This window comes from Aythya fuligula, chromosome 3 (assembly GCF_009819795.1).
Source record: "Aythya fuligula isolate bAytFul2 chromosome 3, bAytFul2.pri, whole genome shotgun sequence".
Classification (NCBI taxonomy): domain Eukaryota; kingdom Metazoa; phylum Chordata; class Aves; order Anseriformes; family Anatidae; genus Aythya; species Aythya fuligula.
In genome coordinates, this window is record NC_045561.1 from 36,015,271 (window position 1) to 36,042,105 (window position 26,835).

The 26,835-nt window shown below is 38.2% G+C and overlaps 1 protein-coding gene across 1 annotated transcript in view; it reads left to right on the forward strand.

Moving 5' to 3' along the window:
• Positions 1 to 26,835, forward strand: part of BABAM2 (BRISC and BRCA1 A complex member 2) — a 166,900-nt gene that overhangs the window by 1,718 nt on the left and 138,347 nt on the right. The window contains exons 2-3 of the mRNA XM_032183862.1: positions 706 to 865; positions 16,616 to 16,692. Coding sequence (XP_032039753.1) covers positions 738 to 865; positions 16,616 to 16,692 — 205 coding nt within the window. The 5' untranslated portion in view covers positions 706 to 737. The remainder of the gene's footprint in view (positions 1 to 705; positions 866 to 16,615; positions 16,693 to 26,835) is intronic.

Below are 26,835 nucleotides of genomic sequence, written 5' to 3' on the forward strand. Positions count from 1 at the left end.
AGTCTGGAGGGCTGTTTTTCAATTGAATGGGTTTAAAAAAAATCCACTAACAGAGTCTGAGTATCGGGTCTTCTGCCCAACTTTTCACTGTCATTGTGACATTACACTCAGTTGTTTGTGGTTATGGTTGTATTTTTGTAAAACTGCAAAGTTCAGTTAATTTTCAGATGGATCTGTGTGCCCAAGAACTTGATCAAGTGTATTAAATTTGCATTTTGATAGGTTGCTTACCCTTTTCTTCTTCGACTTTGCCTGCCACAGTCTGTTGTAGTCCACAGTGTCTAGCCTTTCTGCATGGGACTGGGTTAAATTACCAGAGTGCTCAGTGTCTGCATTTCATCTAAAAAGCAGCAGGTTCTTAAAGTGTGGTTAGTGGCCCAAGTGATTTAGCATAAGGCCATGCACTTGCAAGCACCTCTGAAAAAGCTGTGCTTAAAATTTGCATATATGGGTCTCTTGATGAGTTTTGTGCCTGAGGATGCCTTTCAGAGCGTGGTGATATCACTGAAAGAAAGGTAGTGCAAGCCTTTGAAGGAAACCTGAAATGCTGTGAGTAGCAACCTAGTGGAGTACTGTAGAAGTAATACCGATTATGGTTCTACTCATCGTAGTTGCATTCGATGTTACAAATGAGAATATGGAGAGAACGTGAAGCCCTTGGTCCCATAGCACTCAGTAACTTTTTTCTCCCTTATTCCTATACAGCTCAAGACAAGAGGAAAGAGGAACGCCCTAAAATGTCACCTGAAGTTGCCTTGAACAGAATTTCTCCGGCTCTTTCACCCTTCATTTCCAGTGTGGTCAGAAATGGGAAAGTGGGCTTGGATGCTACTAATTGTTTACGCATTACAGACTTGAAATCTGGGTAAGTGTTTGAGTTCCCTATCCAAAAAGAACATCCAACCCCTAATAACAGTTCAGATGTCTTTTCAGGACTCATTTTTATTAGGTCAACAAGTATTTAAACATTTCCAATATATCTGGAAGTGACATACTTTCTGGATTGTTTTTTTTTTTCCTCATTACCATTTTGTATTTTGTGGAATTTAATTTGTCATATTGTTGGCAATAATAATCTTGTTAAGACACTTCCATCACTGCCACTTGATAGTGCTGGTTTTCAGCAGCAAGATAGTTATAAACACTTTTTTCTTTTGTTTATCACTTGCTTACTCAATCTTTCCTGTAAATTAAAATCTCAAAGATAAATTTTTATGACCTTACCACAGTCATGAATATGGCAAATAAGAAAACAACAACAACAAAAAACCACCTTTATCTGACCTTCATTGAGATCAGTACGTCAAGTGGCTGTAGGGTTTGAAACAGGCCACGCTACTATTTTTAGCTTTAATTCTAGAAGGATGCATGGTGGGTCTCAGAAGATGATGAAGTTTGGGGCCCACATGTGGGAAGGGACTCTGATGTGTAACCTCTGTGAGTAATACATGGGGGAAGTGACATGTTAAATGTAGACTTTACTTTGGATGTTGTGCAGAGAGGGGAGACTCTCAAGGTGGCTGGTAATTGTTCAGATGAGAGGTATCAGAAATTGCTTTATTCTTCCAGAGCTGGGCATCAAACCACATCCCTGACTGAGGTACTTCCTTGAGACTGGAGTACAAAGCCTGAACTTATTTTGGCTTTGTAAGGTGTCTAAATCACCACTTTGATGCAAGCTAGCTGTTTGTGTATCATTTTGAACGATAGCTTAGTCCAATAGATCTTGAGAACCACCGTAAATCACTATCGTTTAGAATTTAGTTCTCCTGAAACAGTTTAATGCGCTTCTGTAGTCTGCCTTGTTAGGGTTCCATGGGCAGTCTGGGAGGTGCTTTTCCAGTAGTTGCAATGCCTTTTCAGGAAGGTCTGAGTTCTATGGTTAGTTTGAAAAGAATCATTCCCTCTTCTTGAGCGTGCTGTAACAGAGTGCAGGTTTGCTTGGAGGTCTAAGAAGCTCTGACTTTTTGTGTTGTCTGGTTTGGCATTTAGGCTCGCAAATTATGCAAGGCAGACTGAGCAGTTATGTGTCCTCAGGTCTTGCTTCACACTCGGCCTTAGTTTCCTTTGAATTGATCTCAGAAGGCTGAGATGGGAGCTATCTTACATGCTTACATTGAATCTGTGAAAAAGGAATACAAAAAAAAAAAAAAAAAAAAAACTAGAGAGAAAGCACGGCTGTAATCTGGTAATGAAGGCATCAGCTTGTCATGACATAGATAAGGGTTTTGCTCAGTGCCCACTGACTGCTTATGTTGCCTTTAAAATAATAGATAAAAATAAAGCAGTGTTTTCTAGCTGACTTTTCCGAGGTTTTTAGTAAGTGTCTGAAGTTTTCAGCCAGTGATCTTGAGTTTGCTTTTCTAACTGTTGAATGTTTTCCAAGGGTTTATTCTTTAACTTAAACTAAAAACCTGCCCCCAGCTGTGCCTGTCAGCCAAACCCAGTGATTCAAATTCTACAGTAACTGTATTGAATATGGAACGTAGAGCAGCCCCTGAGATAGATTGTCCCACATCTTGTTTAAAGGCATGGGCTCTGCTATATGCAAGTGCTAGAAATATTTTTTTCTTTTTCTGGAATACAGAAATACACCTCATTTTTACACTGAGGTTTCTGTGTAGCTTGATGTTGCTAGGAGCTGAAGTTAGCATAATCAAGATTTTACATTTATGTGAGAATATTTTAAGGTGTTATTTCTTGTGCAACTAAGTTTATCTAAACTGCTATTCTGAAGCATGGTTCATTAGCAAACAATTCATTGAAATTTCTTTAAAATGTAAAATTTCACGTATGTGCAGTTTTAGGAAAGGTTTTTATTTGTCAAAAAGAAATTATGACTTATTTGTAGTAGAATGTTTTGAATTTATGTATCACCGTGGAAGTTCCATGTGATTTATTCCTTAATGATGTCACTTAGCACATGAGCAGTGTAAAATTACTTAAAGAATGTAACATGGGTGCATCACAGAATTGGAGAAGTCCCATGCATAACTCAATATCTACTTCAGTGGTCTTTAGCCTTTGGTGTAGGAGCCTTGGAAATCCACAGACCTTCTGAGATGCTCAAGATTAACAACAAAACTCCCAAACTCACCCAAGTTGAGAAATCTAAATTTGCTATTGGGTGTTGCTTCTAAAGGAGAATTTTGTAGGTCTCTGAGTGTCTGAAGATTGAAAACCAGTAGTCTACTCTATTCTCCTATCCTGTCTTAATGCAGTTATTCAAACTCCTGTGTACTTCTACTTTAAGCTTTTTGGAAAAAGAAAAATGACAATTTTGAGGAAGCAGGAAGCAGACATAAATGTAGGTGATAATGGCATGAAGAAACAGAAGTGTAAGAACGTACAGGTTGGAGCAGTTATGTTAGAGTAATGGGATTGAGGTTCAGAATTGTAACTGCAAAACGCCCTTCAGTTTCAATGGTGCTGAATCAGGCTTTGCACTTGAAAAGCAGGACTGGATGGTGAGAAGAGGCACTAGATGAAATGTTTGAAATTAAATAAAAAGCAATTCTTGACTTGACATGAATGTGACCATTTGTAAGTGCTGTCAGTGTGTAAACTTCCCTGGAATGGTGGCTAGGTTTACTGACATATGAAAGGAACATCTCCCCACAGGCTAGCTCAACCTTACCACAGAATGCGCAGATATTTTATGATTTAACTCTCGGGTTGTGTGGAAGATTAAAAAACAATTGATATAACCTTAAGATGATAAAATCTCTGAAGTAGTCATCTTAACAGCTTTTAACTTTGAAAACAAAGATTTCTGGAAGCTTCTGGGTGCAGTGATACTGATGAGAAAGCTGAGGCAAGGAACTGCTTCACTGCTTCACTGCATGTGCTACACTGTTACAATGATTAGCAGAATAAGGGTTAATGTGGTACTCCGCTTCCCTGACCACCCAGGGCTTCACAATGTGTAGCAAAATATACAGACCAAAGATCCATCCGTTCTCAATTCTTAAGTTTTAGAAACTGGCACTGTGGTTCACAAGAATAATGGCAACAATTGCAACTGGCACTCTGGTTCACAACAATGGCAACATATTGAATACAGTAGCATCTCCAGCCCCTTGCCTATTCAGTGCTCTGTTTCCTTCATTCTCAACTCAAAAGTGGAAGGAATTGCCCTTGGTGCAAGATTGCATTCGGAGTTTACAGCCTATCACGTCATTTGATTTTTGTAAAAGGCAAAAATTATATATAAGTCTTTAATTATTTGAAGAGCCAATCTATGTGCCAGATGCTTTTAGTAAGGAACTTACTTTGCGCTTGTTCTAACTTATTGCTAAGACTGACTTGTGTGTTATAAATTGTATTAAAGAGCTGATGTTAGATTAAAAGCATGAATTATGATATGATAATTTGCTTTGCTTGGAGTGTGTGGGACAGAAATAGATCATAGTAAGGAAATCCTATTGTTTTGCAGTCTTTGGGTATGTAAATAATTTATAATAACATGTTACGGTTCCGTAATGTCTGTGTGTTTTACAAACTCGTTAGACAGTACTACTCTCATCAGACACACATATTTACATCTATGAGTAGGGCCTTCAGGATTGAGTTCTGTTCACATGAATTACACACTGCTGGTGCACGGTGAGTAAAGAAATAAGAGTACACCTTTATTGGGCTCAGCAAAATGGCATGCCAGGAAAGAGACTTTTTTATTACTGTTTCCATTGAAAAGTTAGGTGGTGCATAGTTACCTGAAGTAGAATTTTATCAAGTCTGCAGGGTTATTATCTTTTTTTCTTGTCAAAAGGGCTCCATGGTGAACAGAAATAGAAGCTTAGTGTTAGATCACATGTGAAATACAGCACCTTTAGCTGCATTGATTCTGATGATAAGAAAACCCTGGCAGGCATCTCGGTTGCGTTAATAAAAGACATTCTTTGAGATGTCAGAATGGATCAAAGCATTTGACTCTTGCATAGGATATTACCTTGTTCTAGACCCAAAGAAAATATTGCTGCCAATTGAGTCAATGCCATAGACTGCATCGTTCAGTTAAACTCTGTTGGTGTCTCCTTGAAACCCATCTTAATTAGATATTAAAATCTGCACATAACCAGCTGGATTATGGCTAGGGCATTTTTCTTTGCGTTTATACATACATACATTAATCATGGGAAAGAGGTTGAATAGGGAAAAGCGGTTATTAAGTAATTCAGAAATAGAAGACATTTTCCTATCTAAAGGCTGTTTAATTATTGTATAATGTAGAATCCGATTATTTAAGATGCATCTGCTTTTCCTATGGCTTGTTACAGTGGTGCAAGACATATCTGTGGTGGTGGTTGCCTCTGAGAACTTTTTTTTCCATACAGCTGTTTGAGAGCCCATGGTAGAGCCTTAAATTACACTGCAAGCCTATTTTTACTCAACAAACTTTTTTTTTTAATTACTTGGATGTGTTGTGCCAGGTGGAATTTCAAAATGAATGTAATGATTTACAATTCTAGATGTTAAGATTCTATTTTTGTAGATATCTACTCATAACAAAGTTGTAATTTGTGTACGTGTTTGGTTATACTTAATTCTTCCACATTTGTGATGAAAGTAGTTGTGGAATTTTTATGTAACTGGTTTGTAGTAAGTCATCTTGGTACTTTGTTCCTGACATCTGTCTGACTCTCCATTGATCTCTGCCTCTTTTCCTGATGCTGAGCTATGTTTACAAATAGTTATATTATTGAAAGAAATCTACATGAGGAGGGGTCAAAAACAGTGTTGTACTACCTGACGTAAATTTTAACATGGGCATTCACTGTCAAGTGTAATATAAGGTATTTTTAACTTTATTGCCCCGCTTCCCAGCGATATTTAGATTTGCCTTTTTGTGTTATCAAGTAGACTGCAATATGTTTTGGTATTTCCCTTTCTTTTGGGCATTTCCCTTTTCAATGTATTTCATAAAATACTCATGTAAAATGCATATTTAATGCTATTTTTAAGTTGCGAAATACTATTACAGTACTGTAGCAGTTATTTAAAGCTTTCACTTTATCATTTGCCTTTGATTAATTTAAACTGAAAGTTTCTACTTCCATTAATTAAAGAAAATTCTTAGTCCATCATTCCCATGTATATCTATAGGAAGGTTTTTCATGTGCATTCTGTTTGCTTACAAAGTTTAACAAGTCTGACTCTTTTGAATGCGATTACCCTGAAAAGTTTTTAAAATAATTATGTTGTGAGTAAAATGTATACTTGAAGGGATTTGGTGACTTGATAGCACAAGTGGTGGGCCCATGCAAAAAAACGTGCAGTTCAACAAGGCCAAGTGCAAGGTCCTGCACCTGGGTCAGGGCAATCCCAAACCTGAACACAGGCTGGGTAGTGAGTGACTGAGAGCAGCCCTGAGGAGAAGGACCTGGGGATGCTGGTTGATGTTGTTTCCTGGCTCAACACAAGCAATGTGTGCTTGCAGCCCAGAAAGCCAGCCGTGTCCTGGGCTGCATTAGAAGCAGTGTGGCCAGCAGGACGAGGGAGGGGATTCTCCCCCTCTGCTCTTCTGAGACCCCACCTGGAGTCCTGAGTGCAGCCCTGGGGTTCAGCACAAGAAAGACGTGGACGTATTAAAGCAAGTCCAGAGGGGCACCACCAGGGTGTTAAACAGCTGGAGCATCTCTCCTATGAAGACAGGAGTCTTCATAGAGTTGGAGTTCTTCAACCTGGAGATGGGAAAGCTCCAGGGACATGTTATAGCGGCCTTCCAGTGCCTAAAGGGGGCCTGCAGAAAAGCTGGGGAGGGACTCCAGGGTGGTAGGACAAGGGGTAACAGTTTTCAAGTGGAAGAGGGTATATTTAGATATTTGGAAGAAATTCTTCACTCAGAGGGTGGTGAGGCACTGGCACAGGTTGTCCAGAGAAGCTGTTGATTCCCAGTTCCTGGAGGTGTTCAAGGCCAGGCTGGATGGGGCTTTGGGCAGTCTGGTCTGGTGGGAGGTGTCCCTGCCCATGGCAGGGGGTTGGAAGTAGATGGGCTTTGGGGTCCCTTCCAACGCAAACCATTCTGTGATTCTGGGGAATGTATGGTCTTTATGTTCTTTACTGCTATATTGGGTAAATCAAACTTTTTTACAGAGTAGGTTGTTTCATCACATCTTCTTATAGCAAGTGTATTTCTTCACTACAAGGAATCTGATTACTAGTAGTTTGTACTACTATCAGTTTTGGTTTTCAAGTGAAATTGAGCAGGCTGAAGCCTGTTCTATTGTTCTGATGGGACAATACGAGAGGGTTGGGAATTTTTCTGTGCTGGGCCAAAAAGATGTACTGTTTACAGGACTGCTGTCTTCTGCATTTGTTTCTGAATGTTGAGAGAACAAAAAGTAAATGTCTTAATTTAGTTTTCAGTGTTTCATATAAATTTCCTAATGTTTTTGCAAATGTTCTCCAAAAATATTAGCATCCTTAATATCAATTTTAAACAAGGTGCTTGGAAGTTGTTCACAGGAAATAAAATAAGTGCTTGTCAGTTTCAGTGTTACGAGTAAATACATGATTTTAAAAAGCAAAGATAGTATTAGTTAATTGGGCAACTTGGACTTGAGACATATTTTTTTCAGATTTGTTCCGTTCAAATTCTGCACGGTATGTCTTTGCTGGTATTATTAGGCTGGGACAATGAGTGACTTCCTCTTGTGTGACCTAGCAGAAACTGAATATAGTTTCTACCAGTTCTGTGCTTTGGTAACAAAGAGAAGAAACTCTTTGGTACGGGTGCCAACTGTTTCTTTTATAATTTGTTTAAAGAGAGCTTGATGTGTTTTAATACTAATGTATGTGCCAAATACATTTGCAAAGAAGTACCTTAGCAATTTATTTAAATGTATGTTATGACTGTCTGTACCTTGGTAACTCATGGAACACTTTTTGAAAGCCAGGGCTCTTGTTTACATGCTGTAAGTCTGTCCAGGTCTTCCTGCTTCAGTTCTTTCGGTTCAAGTAACTGGTCAGCACTGGCTTTGCAAGTTGGTGTAATATCTTAAGTTCAACTGGAAATAGAATAACAACACCAATGCAGTGTTATGCCTAAGGTATTTTACACTGCTTCTTGAGATATGTAGCTTGGGCATTTACTTGGCATTGCATTGCACAGTGTAGACATACCTTGAAGCAATTAGTATCTAACTGGAAGTAAACATCTGAAAAGAATACTTGAAGTTACTAATATTAAGTGAAAAGAGTTTCTGTTGCTCTTGAAATTGATATATTTATTGAAGGTACTGATTTCAGTCTTGAGATAAAGGTCAATTTCCGCAGTAATCCATAGAAAAGAAAAAATGATAACAAGGAATTATATTTTTTGTCTTTCCTGAGAGAAAGGAATTGATATGAATTCACATGGAAATATAAATCACAGTTTTTCATCTTCCTAATATGTGGTACAGGAGTGAAAGAAGAAAACTAGACCGCTAGGATTGGGTGTTCTTATTACTGCAAAATAAAAGAATCCCAATGAAATTTAACTAACTAAAGGATATCATAGAATTCTATTATGGAAAAGATGCAAAAAAAAAAAAAAAAAAGTATATTTCCCTAAAAAGAAAAAAATGTGTTCAAGGTACCAAAGTTCCAAGTACAAAGTACTTGTTGCTGTATTGTGGATGGTCACTTCTTTGTTCAATGGAAAACAGACTTTCAGCTGTCTTCAGTTCTGCAATATTTCATATTAATATTAGGTCCTCTAGATGCACTTTAAAGTTGCCCCATTGAATGTATATGCAGCTGAAAGCTGTGGAGTTACGAATTTCAAAATGCGGTGGTCCTTGCTTAGCCTAAGTTTCATATCCAAAGAACTGAATTTTTGGCTGCTGCATTAAAGTAATTTCTTCTCAGGGTTTTTATAAAATTAGCAAATGACGTAATTAGAGATCTGTGACCAGGAAGCTGTGACAATATGCAGTTGGATGTGAACTTTGAAAGACAACGTGAAAAGAAAGGATATAGGATCACTGAACCCCTCCTAGTAATGTCTGGTTAGTTAAAGGGGGAAATAAATATACATGAACCATGCTCTTAGTCCTTGTGCTTAGTATTTTCCAGTAAACCAAACAGTTCTGTGATGTGAAATAAAGACTTGCAGATTCTTTTTTCTTAAGTCATTTATGGCTACTACAGGCAGTATTGGGAGCAATACTAATTGACTTAATAAAACTTAGGTTTATAATAGCTTGGCTTTTGAGACTTGCTGTATGAATATGCTTTCTGTGAACACTGAAAAGATATGAAACTCCAGGTGGTAGACTGTAATTTCATACTTGGCAAAGAATTGTTTTCTTTGAGTAATATAAAATAAAAACACCTTGTATGATTTTTTTTTTCTTTATTCAGAAACCGAATTCGCATTACTGAGCAGTAGAACATGAGAGATGATTAAGTTCTAGTTCATTAAAATGTAACAATCAAATGGCACTTGTGGAAATATGAAACAAGAGTTTGAGTTTGACAGGAGGGAAAGAAGATAAAGTAAATCCAAAGGGTTCATCTTCTTTCATGCTCTTCTCTAAAACTTTGCTTATGAATTCCAAGAATTTGGGATACAGCTGTTCTTAAAGTACAATAAAGTAGTGTCTTTTCTTTGCCTGAACTTTTAGCAGAAGGATAGTTTATGATGCTGTGAATTTGCTGGTTTATTTACCAAAACATTAGTCCACTGGAGTATGCATTACAAGTGTTATCCCATTGCAATTCGCTAGTTCCTGTTACTTTTTCAGTTGCTTGTTCATTTCATTTTCCCTTTTCTGGTGTCTACCATTCTTTTGGGGGAGTATGTGCACTGTGTGTAGTTTTTAAGGGGAGTTGCAGTCAATTACCAGAGTAGAAAAGATCCTGCTTACAAAAATAATGAGTTTGATTGTAATAGATGTTTCTAAAGCACATTTTGTTGGCGTCTTTCCGTTGTCACTTGTTAATTATTATTCTCAATTTGTATCATAATTGGCTCCCAACAATAGAGAGCTCCAACCCTAAACTTTGGGGATTTTATGAATGCAGACTTTTGAGATAGTTTGCTCTTCAGAGCTTTTCTTGCAAGTAAACTTGCAAGTATATTAAATTTGGTGCTGGTTAGCAACTCGGTCTTCGTTAGTCTTTTTTGCAGTGGCCATTTCCAACCTGTACTGTGAGTGGAAAAAAAATGTACTAAAAGCAGCCTTCCTAGGCAAAACGAACAGGAGCTTGTAGTACTAACCGAATCACAGTCTTGGGCTTTGTGCATGCTTTCATTTAACGTAGAAGTTCTCTGAGATGATATCAAAATGTATATAGGTGTGCATGCTCATCTCCCTTGTAGAGGCTAGACTGAATGTCTTCTGGCAGAGGCAGCCGTACTTTGGGAGATTGTGAGGCAGCTACTGCAAGATCGTGGCAGATGTGAAAGGTTTGAAGTTCTAGAAACAGGCCCAAAGCTTTCCCTGCCTGCAACATCTGTTTTGGCAAAGACCCCATTCACATTAAGCCAATCTGCATCTACTGCTAAGATAGAGCTGCTATAATTTGTTTTATTAATGACAGTAGTCATTAGATGCCTTTGTCTATTGTTTTTAGTGAAAACAGGTTGCTGGCAGCTGAATTAATTTTAAACAGTTCTTTGAACTTTACTCTTTATAAAAGGTGAATATGCCCATGGGTGCAGTGGGAAGGTGAGGGGTGGTTTTCCTAGGCTGTGCATTCTGCCTCGTATCCCACTCCTTTCTGAAAGTCCCAATTAAGATTCAACGCATACAAGAAAACTTTAATATGTATCTATAGGAAAATCAGCACTTACAGGAGGTGAAGGTCTTGTTGGGAATATGTTTGGTGTATCTGGTGACACGTTGGACTTTCCCAACTATGAATTTAAATGCTATTGCAATTATGGGGCATCACCCATGCTAACGGGACTGAAAACCAACATCATCATCATCTATTTTGCAATACCAAGAGTAGACCTCTTGTATAGCTTAATTTTTATACTACGTTTGAGCAAACCAGCTAGGGTACAAATGAGTCTTATGAAAACAGTGGCTCTAAATCCTAAAAAGTTTGGAATAATTGATTTGGGTTCATGATTTCCATATTTTAAAGAAAATATATGTGTAAGTAGCAATCACTCTGAATGTGGCTGGGTCTTTGTATTTCTCAGAAGCGATGGTGTACAGTTTTACGATTTAAATGGAAGTCCCTTTCTGCCATGTTATATAGTATGTATGCCTGTATAAAAAAAGGGGAACTGAAGGTGAGCATTAGTTGATTAGAATATCTCCCCCATTTCAAATTTTGCCCAATTGACTGAATTTTTGTTAGATCTGTTCTTTTTCAGCAGCAGCTGCTTGGTGTTACTCTTGTGTATCTGTAGAACTCTGTAAAGGTTTGTACCCTGTGTGTGATAGGGAGTTGGACTTGACAGAGGTTTTTCCCATTCGTGTCAGCTTTCTAAATTGTGATTTCCACCAATTTTCTGTTTTCTGATCCCTTTAAAAAATAAAACTAAAACTGTCACCTGCTGCTGGCCTTCCTTTCACTCTCCTTCCCACTTGTAATTATTCGTAATGGTTCTGTAGATGACTTACCCATCTGTTGTGAGTTCTGCAATTAATTCTTAATTAAATGGGATGAAATATTATGTCTTCAAGGAAGGAACACTGGAGCAGATCCCCATCTACAGAGATGGGAAGAAGGAATCTAAAGGCTTCTACGAAGGCTGTTCTACAGAAGCTTAACATTGATTTTTTTTTTTCTTGGCAAATGCTGGAATACAAGCTTTTGGTGGACTTCTGACTTTGCCTATGGAGAGAAAAAAAAAAAAATAAAAAATAAAACAACCAATGCTTTCTTCTTTCCCCCTTCACTAGGGGGACACACGTGGTCGAGCTCCAGAGTTCCTTTGCTGCTATTTAAATCATGGCAGTTCACCTGTTATCAGGGACACTCATGCTTTATTGCTCAGAAATTTCTATCCATGGCAGCTAGCTTGTATGCCAGGGTGCTGGGGTTTCTGCTCAGGCTTCTGGCTGGCTACTGAAGGTGGTTGCTTCTTGATAACTGTAGCCAGAAAGAGTCTTGTGAGTAAGTTGACCTCCTTTTTCCCTAACAGTGTCTTTCTATGCCATATACAGAAGCTATCTGAAACTTACATTAGGTGTGTTGGAGCTGGGAATGGTTAGGAGTACAGCCAGGGGCCAGAATTTCCTTTGCCTTGCTGCTCCCAATTTGTGTGTTTTAGCAGCGTTTGCCGCCTCTACTGCTATGTGAAGCCTTGGCTTTCAAATCAATAGCCCAGTGGATAACGAATGCTGTCCTTTAGATAAACAAATACTGATCCTCAGGAACAGCAGCTGTAACAACCTGAGCATTGTGACATTAAAGGAGGTTTTGCATCTCTGGCTATTCAGGTTAGGCAGCCTCAATATCAAGTTCCTGAAGTCATAGTGGCTCAGATTCTTAGTCTAATTTTCTTTGCTGTTGCACAGTGAAATTCATTGATGATTTATCTTCAGGTGGTAACGACATAAAAGCTTCTGTATGATTGGAAAACAAAGACTTGAATCACTAAACACATTGCATACCTTTCTAATCAAGAAGTTTGGTAGTCATCAAATAAATCTGGCATGACTATTGACTCATAGACTTCTATCACCAGTTTAAAAAAAGATTTTATTTCTTTGATAGAGCTGTTGTACTTCTGTTGATGATTCTGAACATTTGCTGTGGATTACATGATTCTAAACAGCAGGGTTTCAGGATTGATTTTAAAAGCGAGCTTCAGACTGGAATATAATATTTAGGGATAAAAGGAGTGTTTTTTATTTTTTTGATAGAATAACCAGTCATCTCCAGACTTTAAGGATTAAGGTGGTAAGTAGTTGAGCTTTTGTTTCGTTGTGATGTGGTATAGAACTTATTTTTGGATAAGGTTTTACTAGGGCCCAGGTAAGGTGCTATAAAACTGCTCATCTTGAGAACGCTTTCAGGTGATGGGTGTAGGTGGCTAGTTGATGGGAGAGTCTCACTGAAATCTGGGGATATCGGAGTGGCTTATTGTGGCTTCAATCTTGTAAAACGTTAAAGTAGCCCAAAAAGCTGGGGAATAACCTTTATTTATATTTAACAAAACAGAAATGATAAATAGTTAATTACTGATATACTGGTGTAAGAGAATCTTGTTGTTAAGCTCAACCAGAACTGCCTTTCTAGATGCTTTTGAAATACTCTGGGAAGAAGACATTCATATCCCTGCTCTGAGCATCAGAACATTAATTACTGCTCTGCTTCAAGGCTTTCTTATGTAAAGCATTAAGTACTTAGATGAAGGTATGCAAATCAATGTAATGTTTTCCATGAATAGGCAGCATGTCTATTCATCATGAGATGAAGTCAGCTTCTGAAATTCATTTTCAACACCAGATATTGTTGTTCTATCAATTTCCTCTGAAGATGGGACAACAACAAAGACCTTGTCGTATCATTCTTCTTCAGCGTCACTTTTGGGGAGGCCATATTAAGTAAAAGGATCATCAAATGTGAAATTTTACATTTTAGAGAGGATAGAGGCTGAGCTTCTGGGTCAGGTAATGTGTGAGGTTCTGCACATTAAGGAAATTCAGGCAAGAGGAGATGCCCATATCCATGGCATTATTTCTGACTCTCAGTAAAGATATGGCCACAGACAGGCTGCTAGTTGTACCAAAATTTTGATTTGCCTGAAGAGTTTTGTTCTTTTACTGTTTATACTACAAAGTAGCTGCCTCTTTCCAAATGGATGTATGTAAGATTTTATGCTTGGTTGCTCAGATTGTTGCAATTTTTGAAGTCTCCTTCATAGCCTAGTCAAAATTACACAAACGTGTAATTTGTCAAAAAAAAAAAAAAAAACACAAAAACACACACAAAAAACAACAAACAACAAAACAAAAAAAAACCACATCACCAACAACAGCAAAAATAAAATAAAACCATCAAACACCTGAATACTGTCATATTTTTCATCACTTCTGGACCTGTAAAATTTAAAACATCTCTAGTAGATTATAATCTAGGAAAAAATCTTAGTATTGCTTGTAGGGATGTTTACCATTAAATCAAGCTTATTTTATTTTAAAATTAAAGAACATTGTACTTTCCTTAAGTATTTCCAAATGGCCCATTGTGCTGAAAGAAAAGATTGTAGAATATTTGCAGGATCTGATTTTTTTTTTTTTTTTTTTTCTGCTGAAAAGCTAATAACAATGTTATTTTGGAAAAAATAACTGTGGCCTGTGATACTGGGAAACAAACTGCCATGAAATATTAAGTGATGTTGCAGATATAGTTTGGAACTTGTAAATGATTTATTTTGTATGCTTCCTAGAATTGGCCTTATGTGATGTGAGCCTTAGGAATGACTTGAAAGTAGATAATAACTCTCATACTTAGAGCTGTTGTTTTCATGCCTGTGGATGAATCTACTCGAACAGTGGGCATTCCTTTATTGCTGTTCTCACCTGCTAATAAAATGCATCTTTGAAAAAACGTGGCTCCCTTACTTCTGTTGTGTTGTCTCCAGTCTTGCATGTTCTTAAACAGAAGCTAATTTTACTCCCAGTGAGGGCAATGATACTTTTTGTTCTGGCTAAGCCCTATTTAAATGTAATTCAAAAAGTATTAGTGTAGATCAAAATATTTTTCAGCTCTGGTCCTGTCATCCAGCATGCTGCATTCCCTTTCACATTGGCATCATTTGCAGGTTTAAAAAACATCTCTTTTCCATTGTCAGAGCTTTTCAATGACATGCTGAATGGTGTTCTGCCAGAAGAAACCCCCCCAGCGCGTTTTGCATGAAGCAAGATGTGAACTAATCTCTCATGAAACTTGCCTTTCAGCCAGCTCTGTACACTTCTGATAGTTGTATCTGAATCATGTTTCTGTAGATTGTTTAGCACAGTGCGCTCACAAGATGTTGCAAAAGCCTTCCTAGGGTGAAGATAGGACATCTATCTGTTGCTTCCCTTCGCAAGGACAGTTATCTCGTGTCTGTGATGATACTGAAATAGCACAGTGTATTCTTGCCGAACCAATCCAGGCTGCGAGTTGTACCCATGTTAGATTCAAGGTACACACCAGTGAATTGCTGATGTTCTGTCTATTTTTATAGAAATACAAGTGAAATTAATTATCTGTAGTTTTGTGGCTTCCTCTTTGATGAAGCTATGTGTGAGCACAAATTTGATTAAATTGTCAATATAGCTTACTGAATACAAACAATCCGAAGGCATTGCATGTAGTTTCCCTAGCTTGGAAGCTGAAAGAGAGAAGAGACTGTACCGGCGGTGTCTGCTGAAAACGGCACGTCGAGTGTATTAGTGCAAATGAGCAATACCTTGTTTGTCCTTCTGCTTCTTCTGCACTAAGGCAGGTACAGCTGCAGGAGTTACTGGGTTGTGTCTGCAGTGTAGGATCTGATTTTTTTCTGTGCTTTCTGACATACTCCTTTCTTTTTGCTTTGGCTGTGTGTGTGGCCCAGTAAACACATTGTTTGGTTCACGATGTCAGTGGTTTGTATTACAGCTCTGCCAGTGATCTGATACTTGAGCTTAGGGAAGTTGTTTTACCTTTGTCTAACTTCTTTTCACAGTTTATTTTGTCTAGTAGGCCTCTCTTTCATTGTGAGCTTTATGTGGCTTGTAACAAGTGTCACTCTTATGCTGGGGCTACAAACAACTCTCAATGTTATTAGACCAGCAAGAAGACTGCTGGTAAGCAGGATGTCTGGGTATGGAAAGCAATGGACTTCTAAGGGCTTCTAACAGTTATGCTACAAGAACCTGTCCCGTGCCCAGTGGCCTCCAGTGGTGAGAGCTCCAGGGACCATTGCCATTCCTGCCAGTGAAACAATTCATGTCGTCGTTTTTCTCAGTGCAGCTGGAATTTTTGATTTTGGTATGTGACTTGTAAGGTATGCAATAGTTATCTCTAGCCTAGACCCTAAACAGTTTCAGTCATTCTTCTGCTGGTAAAACGCTTGCACATCACTGTGGGACCTGACTGCCATTGCAGTATTCAGGTACACAGGAGTTATCAGCTCTGTTATCACCTCTGTGCCTGGTTGTCAGAGCCAACCAGGTTCTGCAACACGCTTACCTGGAGGCTTCCTGTGAGACTTTGCAGGATAGAAAAACTAAAGGTTAAAATAGGTAAAAATGACTGAATTGTTGATGTGTTAAAAGTAAGATTTATCCCGGATGGCAGGATAGGGAGCATGCAACCATGTTACTGTGGTATGTGTAAAGACTTGTCAACTGCAAAACGGTATACAATGTAGAAAATTTGATGGCTTTGATCAGCAGATGTTCTAATAACATTCTCAAAATGGCATTTTTATGTGTGTTTTGTGTTAAAATGGGAAAGAGGACTGGCGGCACTGATCCTAAACTTTCTCGTGATGTTGTGAGAACTGCTGTTCAGGAGTGAATGGGCCTTTCGCATCCTTCCTACCTTTTCTTTTTTCCCAAATTGTAAGGATGAAGATTTTTAGGCTTCACAAAATCATTACCTCGTCAGTCATTGGTTTGCTGCAGAGTAACATTAGCATCCGCTGCCATCTGTAATAGCTTAAAACATTCTTTTCTTATCTTCATTTTAGCTGTACGTCCTTGACTCCTGGACCTAGCTGTGATCGGTTTAAGCTGCATATCCCTTATGCTGGAGAAACACTCAAATGTAAGTTTAAAACTACTGTTACTGCATCTTGGCCTTTCTTTCAGCAATTTCTTCTCTGTCAAATTTTACCATGTCTGTAACTAATTTTATTAATTTTGAGATAGTTGTTTTTTTTTTTTTTTTTTTTTTATAAAAAGCTTCATCTCTAAGAAAACAAAATGTAACTGTAAGAATATATTTTTAAGATAAGTTTACAGCCTTCCTTAATACAGTAACGAAGTTGAAAACATGAATCCCAAAAGTCAGAAGCCACAAGCTCCTCCCAAATTTTTCTAATAAATGTTATGACTAATACAATACAGTGGCCATTTTTAGTCTCACTCATATATGTTTGGTGTTATTTCTTTCTTTCATAAGAATTCTCTAGTAAGATACAGCAAAAGACAGTCTGGTGTTTTATTAGGTTATCTCTAAATAGTAACTGCTATGTTTTACCAGATTAGAGAAATGTCACTCACCTTTTTGATTTAGTGTTCTTTTTAAATCTGCCTTACTCTTGGAGGGGCTGCTTGTGCTGGCTTATTTGCTCAATCTTCAATTAGTCTGTGTTTTGGTTCAAAGGATTAGAATAATATTTGCTTTATGTGTTTTGGGGGTTTTGTTGTTTTAGAAGATAGAAAATTATATTCTGAATACCCGAGTTGTTGATAATATGCATATGGAAAATGGTAAAGTTGTGCTGTTTGTGTCTAAAAACTGGAATAGGAGGGATGAAGAATTTCAGATAAAGTAAAACGTGAAGCTTGGTATGTTTAGATTTAGGACAGCAGTGGTGAAACCATATCTGGAGTACTGTGTCCAGTTCTGGTCTCCTCAGTACCAGAAAGGCATGGGCGTATTGGAGTAAGTCCAGCAAAAGACCATGAAGACAATAGAGGGACTGCTGCATCTGTTGTACCAGGAGAGCTGGAGCTGCTTTGTCTCCAGAAGAGAAGGCTTAGGGTAGATATTATCAATGGGTATAAATACCTGATTGTGGGGGGTGGAGTGGAGTGGAGTGGGGAGGCAGAACCAGACTCTTCTCATGGATGGCCACTGAAAGGACCAGAGGAAATGGTCACAAGCTGAAACACAGAAGGTCCCATCCAAATATTAAGAAAAAGTTTACTTGTGAGTGTGGTTCAACAGTAGAAGTGGAGCTGAGAGCTTGTGTAGCTTGTATGTCTCCGTCCTTGGAGGTACTCACAACCCAACTGGACATGACCCTTAGCAACCTGCTGTAGTTGACCTATGTCTGAGCAGAGGGGATTGAACTACACAGCCTCCAGAGGCGTCTGCCACCCTCAGGTATCCTGCGAGTCTGTGAAAAGCTGCTCTCTGGAGGAGTAAGTACTTAATGTAAACAGAAATGTTAAACATATACAACTCTTACTGCTTTGATAAAACCCATTTAGCCTGCATTATACACATGCTATAGCTCTCTAAGACATTTTAAATATTAAGGATGTTGTATTTCTTCTGTGGTAGTTTTTCTTCTCATTACACAGTGCACTAGAAATAAACCCTTCTGCTTTATGAATGGAAATCAATGCAGTTAAACTTCTTATCATTACAACTACGTTAAAGCTTCCAGTTGTCACCCATAGGTAAAGTTGTCCTTCTCAGAAGTTGGTCTGGAAATGTGCATATGTTTGTGAGATAGATGAGCTAGGTTCCTTTATCAGTCTACTATGAATATGTTTTCTATTCTAAAAGTCCAAAGTTATGTCTCAGGGGATCTAATTCTTTTCCAAAAGAGAAAAATGGCATATTAAGCCCTAGCTAGCAATTATTACAAAAAAAAAAAGAGGGGGTGGGGGTATGAAACATGGGCGATGACACTATTCTGGCCATATTATTTGAAGCTACTAATGTAGCAAGTGGAATTTTTGTCCCTATTTTAAACTTAAAAATAATTTGAATGTCAGACTGAATCTGTTCAATCTTGATGCATACAACGTGTAGTAGATTCTACCTGAGACTTGCTTCATGGCTACAATCAAGATGCAGTGAAGAAGCTTTATTGCATGACGTTGCTATAGAGAATGCTACCGCATTTTCTATGAGACTAGTAACCCTCTAATTTATCATTTTACAGGGACCTGTTATTATATTCTGAAAGCTTCAAGTCTCTACTTGCTTTTAAGTAGTGGCTAGAATTGTTCTTGATTTCTAAGAGAGAATGAGCAGATTAAAATGCACATAGGCAAGGACATGGGCATACAGACGATACCAATATACCTAATGACTATATTGCAGTTACAGTGTTTGGAAATATGATTATGGACTATACATTAAACTTCAGTATTTAGAAATCCTCTTTTCTCACAGTTCTTGTATTTTGAACATCACAGAAGCAATTAAATAAAACAACTGTAATGCTAGTGGTCTTCACCTTCCCAAAAAAATAAAAAGCACAATTTTAACATGCTACATATTTCACCATTATGGCCAGCTGAATGTAGAAAGAGGCATAACCAAGTGTCTCTTTCACAGGTACCTAATAATAGCAATGAATTCGATGGATAATGATTCTCCTCATTTCAGCCTTACATGTTTGAAAATGCTGTGCATCATTCGGTCTCATAGCATGTGGAGTAAACTGATACCAGCAGGTTCAAGAAAGCTTTTAAGAATTGTATGTTCAGATCGCTAGTGATGGTAGGGGAAGACTGCCGTGGTGTGTAACCAAAGATTTGTAGATACTTTGTTGTAGGCTGTTGCTAGATACGTTATCTTTTAAGGGCAGAATATTTCTGCAAAGGAAAGTTGCGAAATCTGCTAGAATAAAAAGATTGGCTGAAAATGTTCAGAAGCTTCAGTGTATGGCCTTCATTATGCGGTGCCAAATACAGGCTGAAGTGTGTAGTTCCTTTGTGGTTTGTCTTGCATCCTCTTTGCAACAGATCAGATCTTTGCATATCATCAATCATAACCGCTGCCACTGTACAAGTACCCAAGTATTAATCCCAGCATGTTGAAAACTGTTGGTATGCTGCTTTAGGGAAGTGTAATTGCACAGTCACAGGCCTGTTTTCCAAAAGGCCAGGCAGTTCACTGTTGGTTTTTTTGTTTTTTTTTGAAAAAGGGGAAAGTGTACATGCAAGCAATGCAGTGGCTGACTACCTGTAGTATAAAACAATTGTTTTTTTGAGCTTTAGTAACGTCAAATATCCAGTGACTTAAGGTGCCTTGCTGGCAATTAATATAATTTCTTGAGATCCACAGAATCCTCGAATATGCAGAGTTGGAAGGGACCCATGAGGGTAATTGAGTTGAACTCTTGACTCTACGTAGAGCACCAGTTAGCTAAGTAGTCTTTTTTTTTTTTTTTTTTTTCAGATATCATGTTCACTTCACTTGTGCATTTATTCTGAGTTTCTGGAATGTTATTACCAGTTACTTAGCTCCAGTGAGGAATAAGAGCTTGGGGTTATCCACAGTTTTATTTATGCTTGATAAAATGTTACGTCAGTGTTGGAGATAAATTAGGTTATTAAATTAGTCTTCCATCACACTTCAAAAATTTTCAAATTATGTTTTCAGAGATACCTTACTGAAGAAAATTGTGTTTTTATGGCCAGGATGGTTGAAAAATTGAGCTGCTTCTTGGTAGATTTCAGACAGCAATGTTAGTATTTTAATGAAGCCATCCAGGACTCAGTGCTGCTGCATTAAACTCATTGCTTTCTTTATATTTGATATTATTATTTTTTTTAAAGTTCTTGGTAAGAATTTAAATTCTAAGAAGACTAAGTGTGCATGATACTCTGTAATGAGTGTAAGGCATAGTAAGGTTGAATCTGTGTTCCAAGGACAAAACTTAGAGTAAGTGGTATCCTAGTATGTCCTTTATTGCAAACTGAATATCTGCTGAGTAAAGTTTGGTATTTCTGGAGAAGTATGTGCATATTTTGATGTGAAGTGTTCTGTACTTCTTAGACATAGTGGTCTTCGTTGCTGAAAAATCAAGGCAGATGTCATTGCTTATCCTGAGAATTTCTTCTGGATTATAAGCTCTCATAGTCTTTATTAAACAATTATTTGTAATTAAAATTCATCATTAAGAATTAGTTGCTTGGTCGCTGCAATTTTGTTCCAATGAACCCTGGAATCTCTTGCTTTTGGTTTTAATTTTGCACTCAAGATTTTGCTGCTTCTTGCTGCTAAGAGAACCTGACCCTTTCCCTCCCCCCCCCCTTCCTCCTCTTGTGTTCTTCACATCTTCTTTTTCAGGCGCTGATGCCTCCCTCTCTCTCTGTCCTTGAGTGCTGTCATCTGGAATTTAACGGTGATTAAACAATGTGTTGCCCTTGTGATGCTACTGTTTTCTGTGGCCTCTTGAACTGTAGTATTTTTGTCTTCTGTCTGATTTTCATTGTTTTTGTGAGTAGACTGCAACTCACAGTTCTGCTGCTACTACTTTGTTAGGTTTCCTTCATCCTGAAGAATGTTTCTTTTGTCTCATTTGAAGCTTAGTTTTCTTTGTATTTTCTTGTTTCTTCTTTTTTGCTCCTGATTTCTTTTTCTTAGCTTCTTACGAATTTTAGTAATAATCCTTATAGTGAAAAATCAGTCTTGCAGCCTCACTAGCTGGTCTAACATATTCCCCATAATGCGCTTTGTAGAATGTCAATTGGTTTTCTTCCTTTGATGGCAGTATCTCAGTAAGTTTATCTAGTCTTCCTGTGGCTTTCAGCTTTAAGGAAGTAATAAGAAGAACAGAAAATGAAAAATATAGAGGAGTACCCGACCTTGTTGCCCTTCTAAAAGCTGCTTTGCTAATTTTATTTGCTAAACACTTGTTTATTGTGCCAGCAAACAGTTGGAAAAATGATTTTGCAAGTAATCTTAAGAGTTAAGATTTGCATAACCAGGTTGCTGCAGTGTGTGTCAGCCTGCTGTGCAGCACTGGGTCGTTAGCTCAGGTTGTGGTTTAGTTGAGGCTCTTACAGGAAGAACTTTTTTATACTAATAAAATACTTAGATTGTACTTAGGTGCTATCATTATTTGCATGGTGAGTGTCTTTTTGTTGGGTCATCCCAGGTACCAGAGATTCTCCCTGGCAATGTGTTTTCTAAAGAATTGTTGAGTCTTAATTTATGTGGTAAGGGTAATGAATATTCTTTCTTTGGGAACCTGCTAATGAATGTCAAATGAATGTTACTAGTGGGAAACATCAAGAGATAATCTAGTGTTGTTTTTTTTTTTTTTAAAAAAGTTATTTCCTCTTAGACTACAAAGCTTTAAATACTTCATACTTTTAAATAATCACTTTCATGTCTAGCACTATTACTCTTATTGACACTTCTTTTGTTTTGGACTTCCCTTGAGAGCGTAATGGGCAGAACTTTATTTGCAGGTAAAAGTCTTAAATGGTATATTTCTTCATCAAAAGAAATGACCTCACATTATATACCTACAAGTGTGGCATTAGGGAGGCTTAAGGCTCAGGCAGGCTAGGCCCCCATATTTGTGTTGTGGGAGTGCCTTTCTCCTTTGCTCTCGTCTCTTTTCTACTCCTGTTTGGGCTTCAGTTACTGATGATCCTGCAGTCTGTTTGCTCCCAGGTATTTTTGGCCTTCATTTTCCCTTTCCCTTTTTTCAGCTACCTGGTGTCTGTTACAACTCCGGTGTTGCCTGTCTTTAATTTCTACCGACAACTCCTTTGTCGTTTGTCTTTAATTTCTACCAGTGTCCTATCTCTTCTTGTATTATCTGTTGCTCTCTTTTGTCCTCCTCAATTCTAGCACTAACCTTTTCGGGAAGGCAGTTGCCCAGCTACCTAGCTGCAAGTAGCTCAGATTGTTTGTAGAACAAGCTGCTTTCTTGTTCAGCCTGGGATCTAGCTCATTTACTTCAGCTTTGCAGATTTGCTCACCTTCAGCCCTTTATGACATCCCTTTATGACTCTCTCTGTACATTGGCTTAAACTTTTTTCCCCTCCTTCTAGCTGTATTTGTCAGTTGAAATTAAAGAAATAAAAATATCCACAAGCCTTTGCCACCCGCCAACCCCTAAGAACCAAATAACCATCCCACAAGTCCTTCCCGTATCTTTTTTCTTACAATACCTTGATTGAAGAAGTGGGACTTGATTCAGTTGCCTAAGTAGAGGCGTCTAATGCTGTCCGAAGTGCCTGAGAGTATCTTGCCTGGCCTTTTCAGCCGCTGACCCACAGGGCACTGATCTCATTAAAAAAACACCTTATATCTGCCATAGATGTCTCAGACACCCTAAGGCATCTCAAATGGCCCTAAGCAACATGGTTAGACAGCTGAACCAGGCTGCTTGGCAGCTTTGCATGTGGTGGAATAGCAGTACAGAGAAGAAAGGTGTTTTTTTATATACAAATATTTTTAAATTGTTTTTGTTTTAAGAAATGCTGTTGAGACTTTAATGCTGATTCCTGTGCCCTTCTTCAGCTGGTATGTTGATTCACATAAAAAGTCAGAAATTAAGCTTAAGAGCATCACAGTTCCTTGCTATCAAATGTCTCTAAACTTCTGGAATAGTTCTGACTTCTTGCTTAAAAGAAGAAAAACTAAGAAATTTAAGGTACGCATTGTTTACTGTAGTAAGGTTGTATTATATGGCCAGATGATCAGCAGTCCCACAGTATTCCCAGACACCACTTGAGGGTAGCTGCCCTCCTGTGTGGGCCAAACTCCTCATTGAACAGATCATTTTCAGAGGAGTTTCTGGGGTATAATCATCTTACTCTACTTGGCAGTGAATGGCGTGGCAGCGGTAACACCACAGCAAAAATAGAGTTGTTCCTATTTCTTCTTCCACTAGTAGTTCTGTGTTTACTCAAGTTGAATTGTCATTTCAGGAGCTATTTGTCTTTGTCAAAAAATTAATAATTGGCTTTATGGGTAGTTTATTACTATGTTTGACTTAAAGCCTGTAGAACAAAAACCTTTAGGGTAAAATCCAGTGACAAGTCAGTAGGTCTCCAGTGGTTCATTTAGATCCTTTCCTGACTATCTTGATCACAGATCATAGTGAATAACTGATTCCTTTTCTACATGTAAAAACAGTTGCCAAGGGCTGCTTTTGGTAAGAATTTGTTTGTAGAAGTGATGGATCAGGGTTTCTGTGCAGAATCTGTGTGGCCACTGAAGGAGATAGATTAGCATGCTGCATACATGAATAATGTCATTCTACTTACAGTCTTCTTAATATTCAACAAGAACAGTTCCTGATTCTCCATGTAGGATTGGTCTCTTGCTTCAACGTTGTTCCCTGTGAATGCATTTTGTGATCGAATTACACTTGGATTTTTTTCATTTTTTAAATACCAAAAGGATTGATATCCAACATCCAAATTATATCCAAATTGGTCTTATTCCAGGCTGCAGCGGGGATGCATTCATTCTACATATTTAGAGCTGACTTAGTTTTTTCTGACCCCAAGAATTTCTGAAGAATGTAGGTATCCCTTCAAAAGTAAAGTCTGTGGATTTCTAGGTCAATAGCTGGAATGTTGCTTCCTAATTTTTGCCTTCTTTAGGTAGAGAGATGTAAAAGCTGTGGTAGTAGCAGTGTGTCATCTTTCTGTACTACCAAATTTACAGCACAGTTTACCTTTTCTGCTTCTTTTTTTTTTTTAAAGTTATCAGGAAAGGAAAAACTGCATATAGGATAGGCCAGTGGAAAGCAACTGTAAGCATCTAAGAAACTTCTGAGTTTCTAACCCCTTTGTTAGACTTGTGTGTTTTGGCTGAACAGATGAGAAAAGAACTCCATGCGTGTGTTAAAAGAAAATGATAGATTTAAGTATTAATATTTTTATCTTTTTGTCTGTTGGGAGTACATTAACTTTTCCTTTGAAATCCTGTGAAGTAAAATATTTCAAAATTTAATGCTATTTGCCTGAGGAGAGAATATGAAGAATAGTGGATAGTGAGAAGTGGATTTTGGATAGCGAGAAGCAAAAAGATGTATAAAACATCCTTTTCCTTCTAATTTATCTTCAACTTCATGGCTTTAACTTTACTGAATTAATTTTAAATTCTGTAGTACTATTTAATTGGAAATATAGTTCCATTGAAGTAATCATTGGCTAGCGTATCTATAAAACTGAGATAACTGGTCTGAGTGTGAAGGTTTTGCTGCATAGTTCTTAAACTGGAATGGACGTGGTCACTGACGTCCTGAAATGCTACACGTTTGCCTTCTGTCAAGGGAATAACAGCAAATAGAGTTGAAACTTGGGAGGAAGTACATTCTCAGGAGCTGGGGGTGCAAGGAGAGGTGTGTTTGTTTTGTTTAGACAAAACGGGGAGAATGCAGGGCTACTTTGATTCTTGGTATTTATGATTTCAAAAACAAAATGGTAGCCATTCTCAAACTCTGAGCACAATCATTTTGCAAATGGCTTTATTGGTTGAAAATGCTACGTTCTTACCCCAGCACAATTATATTAGAGGATGGTAAGCCACAGGTAATACCACGTAAGTATTAAATAAAGTAGTTTAGAAATGTTTCTACCAGGCCAGGACAAACTGGGAACTGGTGATTCAAAACACTAAACACATTACATTTTGCATTCTCACTGTAGAGACTGGTGTGAACGTTTATGTGAAGTAAAACCATATTTGCTGTTGAGTTGGCCATTGTGATTGCTTAAATACCTCTTATTTGACTATAAAGATGCGTGATATTTTTATTTACGTGTGATAGCCTAGCCAAGCAAGCTGATAACTGCAGAATTCTTTTATTTAACAAGAGCAGAACTCAGATACAGAATTTATACTGAATAGCTCTTTGATGTCAATAGGTCACAGTTTTTTGTTTTTTTTTTTTTTTTAAATTAAAATATCTGCACAGGTAGTCACTCCTCTGCTGATACAGGGTGATATGCCACTAATTCTCAATGGAAGAGGGGGTGTGACAGAAGAAGGTAGCCAAGAGCAGCTGTGAACATACGAGAGAGGTAGTAGACACGTTTGGCCAGTTACAACCATGATGTGCCTGACCTCGGTGCTGGTTCTTGCTGTGGCCATGCATCACACCTCAGGGGGTCACAGAGGGTGCCCTCCCCAGCTGCTGGACCTGCTCCCACAGCAGGAGTCTCTGCACACAGTATGCAGCTGTCCCGAACTACCAATTGTGTAAATCCACCACCACCACATCAGACTGTTAGCGCCAGCTTTCAGCGAGTGTCATACCTGAGCACTGATGCGGCGGAAGCTATTATGAGTTCTCTTCATGTGTTATTGCTGGAGAACTGAAAGCACGGGGGGAAAAAAGAGCTTGTACCTGCTTGAACCTTCACATTGCACCACCTGCCATAGCTTCCTTGGGGTTTACCTGTCCTTTGGAGCTTGCAGAGGTGAATGCAGTGTGTGCCTAGTCTCACTACTCTGAGCAGAGTCCCAGAGCCACCTTATGATGTAAGGTTCTTTAATACTTTTTCACTAATCAAATATGGAGGTATTACATAAAAATAGGGAGTTATTTTGGTCCTTTTCTTATTCTAAGCAGCTTTTTGTAATATTTATATACTTGGAGTGCAGCTCCTGGTGAGCTGAGTGGTAGCTATGTGCACTTGGTTCCCTCACCTCTCTTAAAGGAAACATCCAGAGAGCAAAAACCGTACAACTACCAACTGAATACCAAAAGTTTCTGTTAAATGAATTACTTAGCATCACATAAGAACATCAGGTTGAAAATATATGTACAATCCTTTCCTTCAGAGTGGCACTGGGCTACCTAAATACAAAGAAAAAAATACAAAGAAAAGGACTGAGTTGTGGTGGTGTAGGAAAATCCAGTCTAGTGACCAGTAACTTTACTGAATTCTTCATTGCTGTTTTACAGTTTAGGCAGTGTAGTAATTATTTTCTCTCAATCTAGGTGTATTTCCTGTTACAAATTTATGTAGCTTCCTCTAGGATTGGTGTCTATTTTGTTCTTATTTTAAATACGAGTGATTTTATGTTGACTGTATAGGGTATTTTAACTGACAGATCTCTACTCTTTCACGCATCCTATGCTTACCTGTGCTCCTGATGCTTGTGAAAGGCAGGTGGGAGTGCAGACAGGAGAAACCCACGCCATGCTCTACTGAGTCCCATGATCAGTGAGTTTTTGGTTTCGGAATGATGCAGTGGAGCATACCTAGCCCAGACTGACTATTGGCTTCTTGGTCATGA